At 32.3% G+C, this 6,904-nt stretch overlaps 1 protein-coding gene across 10 annotated transcripts; it reads right to left on the bottom strand.

Moving 5' to 3' along the window:
* Positions 1 to 281: 281 nt before the first annotated feature.
* LOC140864188 (transcription factor bHLH84) lies at positions 282 to 4,972 on the bottom strand. Of its 10 annotated transcripts, none has more exons than XM_073268182.1 (7): positions 4,403 to 4,724; positions 2,814 to 2,998; positions 1,803 to 2,079; positions 1,434 to 1,703; positions 1,269 to 1,334; positions 1,118 to 1,183; positions 282 to 559 (listed from the first exon to the last, which is right to left on the bottom strand). In XM_073268182.1, exons 2-7 carry the CDS (start codon positions 2,873 to 2,875, stop codon positions 458 to 460), a joined length of 843 nt encoding a protein of 280 aa, XP_073124283.1. In that variant the 5' UTR covers positions 2,876 to 2,998; positions 4,403 to 4,724; the 3' UTR covers positions 282 to 457. The 10 variants fall into 10 exon arrangements, with proteins under 10 accessions (XP_073124283.1, XP_073124284.1, XP_073124285.1 ...); XM_073268183.1 differs by having other exon boundaries at positions 4,436 to 4,724; XM_073268184.1 differs by having other exon boundaries at positions 4,590 to 4,724.
* Positions 4,973 to 6,904: the final 1,932 nt, after the last annotated feature.

The raw sequence follows: 6,904 nt of genomic DNA, 5'->3' as shown, positions 1-6,904 counted from the left end.
CTTGCGTTACTTTTAGGTATGTCTTAAATCTTAATAACCCATTGTGATCCCTAAAAATATCAAGTATCAACCGAGTAATTAACTTAAAGAACTGATGATAATTATGCTTATAATGTAAAACTATTCCTTTCATGTTGTATGCAGACATAATGAACAAAATGTTGGAGTTTAACTTGGAAAACAACCAAAAAGAAGGAAAACCACAAAGTACACCGGTGCATGGTATTATTAAATATTAATTAGACTCAAGAAAGGAACAAGAATTATTAGGCCTCGTAAAAGAATTATATCGCCGGTATATATATTAAATTAAAATGTCAAAAAGGAGGGGAAAAAACAATAAAAAAAAAGTAGCAATTCTGTATTTATGTATGTATCATGTGATATTTATTCAAAAAAAAAATTCAATCGAATTAAGTCGTCGTCGTCGTCTTAGTCGTGGTAGTCACAGTCAGAATTAGGATTGTGTTTTTGGGGATGGAATCTTGAGATCGAGCCCGATGTCCATCCCATTGTAGGCGATTGGAGCATACATCCATAGATCATCAGAGCTCAAAAGCTGCATGACATAACATTAATCAAGATTTGGAAATCCACAAGCAACTCAAGCTCCAAAAGATATAAAGCCACAAAAAGTTTTATTTCATAAAATCTAGACGAGAAAATAATACATTGAATAATCAAGTGAGTGTTTGCTATCACTTAAAAATTTATTATTGGTTTTTTGCTTTAAAAAAATCAGTTTTATGTGTTTATTATGAGTCAGCTTATCTAGTGAGATGGAAGCAGCTGGTTCTGCTTCTACAAATGTGATATTTTGTTTTCAAACACTATCTACTACTTCTTTTTTCCCAGCCTCTCCATAATCTATAAATTTAATCACTTTGTTAACACTCCCGAAAGTTACATTGTCAACACAGGAGGTAAAGGTTCTTCATTAACCAATTTAGAGGTGGAGCCAAAGGAAAACTATCATGGTGTAATTTATTTTAAAGCGTGACATTTGCACGTTCCCATCTTAATTGCTTTCTTTAATGGTCTTCCAAATTAAAATACTGGTTTCCTTCATGCTTACATCACTCTAGATCTGCATGCCAAATTGTAGAACAATTCTTACCTTAATCTGAAGTTGCAAAAATTTTACATATTGAACAGCCTCTTCAAGCATTGTGCTGATGTCAACCTATCAAAACAAAAAATGATTATCACTTATCAGATTCCCCTTCCAAATTTCAATGGCGAAGGCGACCCAATTCAACCGAGCTTACCTTGGTTCCATTAGGGACAAGGCCCTGCAAGATTCTCAATCTCTCATTGATTCTCTCTCTTCTTTTCTGCAAAATGGTGAAAAGATTATCATTAGCAAACATATGATTGGATTACCATCTAAATCTAAATATGTTAAATAAGCACAATACTTTGCAGATAATTACCCTAGCATAGAGGCTCTGAGGATCAGTTGCTGAACCCCTACTGGCTCGTGTCTTGCCGCTTGAGTTGTGAACTCGACCACCCTTCGGAATTGAAGTTGAAGACACCCCATGCGTATGCTCAAGTGAAGCAATCGATTCATCCTCCGAGCACCAGCTGCTAGTGCGCTGCATTAAAGTTGCATTACTGCTATTGTCATTGTAGTTGTTTTCATAGTCATTGTTGTCTAGCTTCGGGAACTTCTTGAATTCCATGCTCCTGTTACTTTGATCCTGAATGGCGTGAGAAGACAAATAAGAAACCGGTAACTTTAATCCCATTCAATCGTCAGATGAAAAATTTGTCAAATAAAATCTATTTTCTGTTCTTACTTCTCCAGGTAGTCGAGACCTTTTCTTGCGCATCTCTGAAGGGACACAGAATTTATCTTCCGCCAATGGTTCCAGCACCGGTGTTTCATGCACCATTCCTAGCTGCAAGTTGTTGCCTTCAAGAACATCACCAGGTACTTTCTCATTAGACATCAAACTGTCGTTACTGACCTCCCGGTCTAAGAAGTCGTCCGCTTCCCTCACATTGTTAGTAAGAAAACAAACTCGGGAGCCATTGTTCTTAGCCTCCATCATAGAATAATCCATGGTCATTAAACTGTTGTTGGACACAAAAAATTGTTGAGAGGCACAGGAGTAGTAATTGTCATGACCTATAGAGGGAAAAAAGATAGCAGCCTCTTCATTATAATTAGTATTCCCTCTTGAAAAAGAATGTGTGATAGCATTTTCGTGTGATGAGTACATCGTACTCTCATCAACCTCAACAGATTTGTCGTTGGAGTCGGGATCAGGTGAAACAAATCTACTTGGCATCTCGCTTGGAAGCGAACAGTTACCAAGCATTTGTGCCACAAAATCAGCCTCCTCAGAGCAGAGTCCATTGAAGGAGCTCCATTGCCCTTCAGAAATTGCTCCAATGGTTTCCATATTCTATTAAGAATTGGAGATTCAACAGGAAGCTTTTTTTTTTTTTTTTTAGGCTTTTAGAACTGTTAAAGGAAAGATATTGGGGAGTATTGAGGAGCAGGGATGCAATATTTATACTGTTAGCTATAATAAGAAAATAATATTATTGACGCAAGCATAGAACATTTTAAAAATAAACAGAATACAAGCTGGACAAATTATACAACTAATATACGACCAAGTGAAAGAAATAAGAAAATATTATGCAACCATTCAACCCTTATAGAAATTCCAATAAATTGGAAACACAAATCATTTTCCATATGAGGAGAAGTTTTCATACACTTCCCAATCATTTGATATACAGGGTCAAAGTGTCACCACATAATTACAATTTGGGAAAGGTTAAATAAGGAATCTTACCTGGCAATTGAGAAAGCAATAGGATAGTAGTTAAAGAACAATAGATGGAGACATAATGACATAATCTAAAAAATGCATTTGAGGAAATTTCTCTGACATCCTTAAGACTATCTGGAACAGTGCAGCAGACATAATCTTTTATAATTTGGCTCCTTGTCCCCAATGCTCCAGAAGTTAAAAAGTATCTAAAACAGGAAATTCTCGAGGTTAACGTCTATCTTTCGATGATCTTTGACTGTAGAGAAATGAAAATTTCATAATCAGATCAGTCATATGGATTGCTGAATGAATCTAGCAATGTTTCCACCATATATTCCAGCATAACTATTGACTGTTAAACATCCTGGAAAACTTTTACAATACTAATTTTGATAATTTGTTTAATAATCAACAATTTATCTTGAACATTGGTAATGATTGGAAAATCCCAGATTCAAATTATATATATTTAAGTTTTACATATTCAACATGCAAAGAAAATAACAATGAGTCTTTGGACTTGATCACATTTCCCCCAAACTTCACAGAGTAATAATTTTATCATAGCACAACATTCGTCTGAACAGAATCACTAGTGCTCACCAGTATAAATCATAAGGTGGCAGCCCAGAAAATTGAATAGATATGACAGAATCTCACATGGATTTGTGAATTATGTAAAAAAAATCAAATCTAAATCACTATTCCCTATAAGAAAGATGGAGGAAATAACAACAAATAATCTTAAGAATCTGTAAGCTACGTGGGAACAGTTGAAAATACATTTTTTTTATCCAGAAATATATTGAGGTACGCGTGGAGAGAAAATTACATGCATATAAAAATCTTTAAGAAATTATTATTACAAAATCCAATAGCTAGGCATCAGGCTAATAAAGAACCGAGTCATAAATACTATCAGAAGAAGTCACACGTATTAGCCACATAAGCTGCTGACATAAATTAATATATTATATATAGCTCATATTTTACCAACCAACTTGTTTATGAGAATATTAAGATCCATGTAACACTGCTAAGCCTAGCAAAGGTTTCTCCTGACGCATTTTCTAGAAACCAGAACCCATTCATCTATAGCCTAATAGAATTATTAAAAAAATTGTGAGAATCTCATATTAATTAATGAAGTAACTTTTTTTGGTATAAGTTAAACAATTAGAAACAGATTGGCATGAACTGTGAATATAATAACTTTCAAAACTTTAAAAGGAAAGTATGTCCAAGGTACAAGTAATATATTATATAAATCCCATATTCCCTAAAAATACAGGACAAACTAAATTTTTTTCACCATTTTCCTCTAAGGTTGATCTTTTCATCAAAGTAAGGTAACTAGACAAAAATGCAGATTAACATGTATGTTTACACATTCTATTAATTAAGCAATTAACACGCACAAACAAATTAACAACAGAGAGATTTCCTTTATGCACAAATGTAGATTTCACAAAACAATATCATCGCTGTCCTCTGAACACTAGCCATGGATTCTGAATGCGTCATCATTATGATGAAATGCGTTGGTTCCAACATTTTTACAAGCACAAGTGATTCATGGACTCCATATATCTACAAACTTGCTATTTTACCAGCAAGATGTCCACATTGTTAACAGAAATTACCCACAAGATCTTGCATACTTGACACATGTCATCAACTTTTCAAGTAAAGAAAATTGCAACTTTTGATCACACTTTGCTAATATTAAATCAGCTGAAAATTGAAGGCATTTTCTTGTTTACTTGTACTTGGATCATAAAATTAGGATCACCTAACTTCCAATTTAAAACACCATCCCACACCAATTCAAAGCCAATTTCAAGAATTAAAACAAGTCCAATCCAATTGCACTGAGAAGTGGAAAAAAGGGGGGAAATTTTAACGAACGAGCGAATCTTCGGAGACCCTTTGGTGAATATGAATATTCAGTTGTAGGAGTAAGACTAATACCTTGGAGAATGTGTAGGGGCAGCCCCCGACATTCCGGCGATGCTTACGCTTTCAATTACGCGTGAAAACAACACGGAGATCTTCCCTACAATATCAATGTTTTTTTTTACTACTCCAAACCATTTTTTTAATATATCCAATCAAAATTCCATTTGAAATTTGAAGGTTTTGGGTGCATCCAGACTCCCATCATGTTCTCGTTCACCTAACTCAACAATGTCTCATACAATGTCGCGATTTTGAAAACATGGAATGACAAAAAGATTAAACAGAATGGGATGAAAGTCGAAATGGTAAATTGTTATCGGTCTCGAATACATAATTTTAACATGATATCAGAATGTTCGTTAACGTGTGTTTGGACCGACTTCAAGTCATCCTTCCATTAATATCTTGTAAATTTCAAGTATTTTTTAAAACATCAGACACTTCGTTCGTATCTTGGTTACGTGTTGGGCTAGACACCCACTAATCCATTATAAGCTTCATGGTCTGGTACTTCGGTTGGTTGTGTTTGACTATTCTTATAACTCACTTTGCCAATCAATTGTTCATTTCTGAGCATGAAAAAATAAATGTTAGATGACTCACATCAACTGAATTAAGTTCTTGAGAATTGTATATATGAATTCGACAATCTTTCCCTTTCTTTTGAATACAATATTCCTTGTGAGTGTATAATCTTGAGTTCTTGACATGTTCTACTATTTAGACACATGGTGTTACCGAGCCAAAAAAAAATTCATAGCATGATTGTAAATTAAATTTTCGTGTGTACTAAGTAACTAATTTTCCCCCAACTCAAGTAACTAATTTGATATCTAGAATATATTAATTTCTTTGCTAAAAAACTTGTTTCATATGATTATATTATTTTATATAAAACATTATTGTACATAAAATTATACTTTGTACTAAAATTAATATGTCTATAAATGTTACATGCCAAAAATCTTCAGTGTCATGATCTTTAGAGATATTATAAAATATATATTTAAATAGTATATATGTAATTATAACTTATTCAATAGGATCATGATCTGTATAAATGATTCAATTTCTTAATTTCTCTACGTGATAATACATTATTTAATTTAATTCTAATTTGAATCATATTAATCTGAAATCCAAGCTAGTTTCTCTGCTCAAAAATCTTAGTACAAATCGGATCTTGATTTTAAAAAATTTAGAATCTAGATTATTCTATTCAGTTATGATCTTAATAAGACTTAATAAATTTTATTAGACAAGGTTAAATTATTTATTCACATTATTAGTTAATTATTGCCGCACACTTTGCCATTTCAAGTTTAAAAAAAAAAAATTCAACTGATTGTCCCTATTATTTTATGGTTCACTACAACACCATAAATATGAGTCATTTATACCCTTGCCTAATTTTATTAGACGCATAAATTAGGTAGGAAAAAAATTAAAAGTACACTTTACATAAATGATAAATATCATTATAATTTATTCATGAGATTACATTTTATATCAAAATTTAAAAAAAACAAAAAAAACGATGATGTGATGATGAATGGAGATATAAGAAGTGTGAACGATAAGAATAACATGGTTATTTCTTAACTCAAATTATTGTAAAATCTAGATGAAATGTAAAGTAATGCAAGGTTATTGAATCTCCCGTATAATATAATTGTGTAGGTATCTTTCAATATTATCCGGTAATTTAATGGTGTTAAATCGTGTAATTTAATCTATTTGTAAACTATTTAAATAGGAGTACTGATCCATAATCAAGTTGTTTTGCCTATGCACGATCATCATTGAATAAAATTTTAAGAAATTTATTTGTTAAGAAAATAAAACCATGCATAATGCACAAATAAATTAAATACATTAAGATTTTAATAAAGACATTTTTTAATGGCATATATAAATAAGAAAATCAGATTAAAATAATTGGTTTGATGGGCATAGAGAATATATATGTGTGTCGACCGCCCTGCACGTTTGGGTTAATTAATTAATTATAATTTGGTCTTCAAATCAGAACTATGATTAGCTCATCTACCTGAAAAAAACAATAAAAATTCAACTTGGTATCTGCAAATAAATTATTGTTTTAATGACAGTAGCAAGAGCCAAATTTAATGACTTGGAAATCTGCCATTGTT

The sequence above is a fragment of the Henckelia pumila genome, chromosome 4 (assembly GCF_033568475.1).
Source record: "Henckelia pumila isolate YLH828 chromosome 4, ASM3356847v2, whole genome shotgun sequence".
NCBI lineage: Eukaryota > Viridiplantae > Streptophyta > Magnoliopsida > Lamiales > Gesneriaceae > Henckelia > Henckelia pumila.
This window is presented reverse-complemented; position numbering and strand designations above follow the sequence as displayed.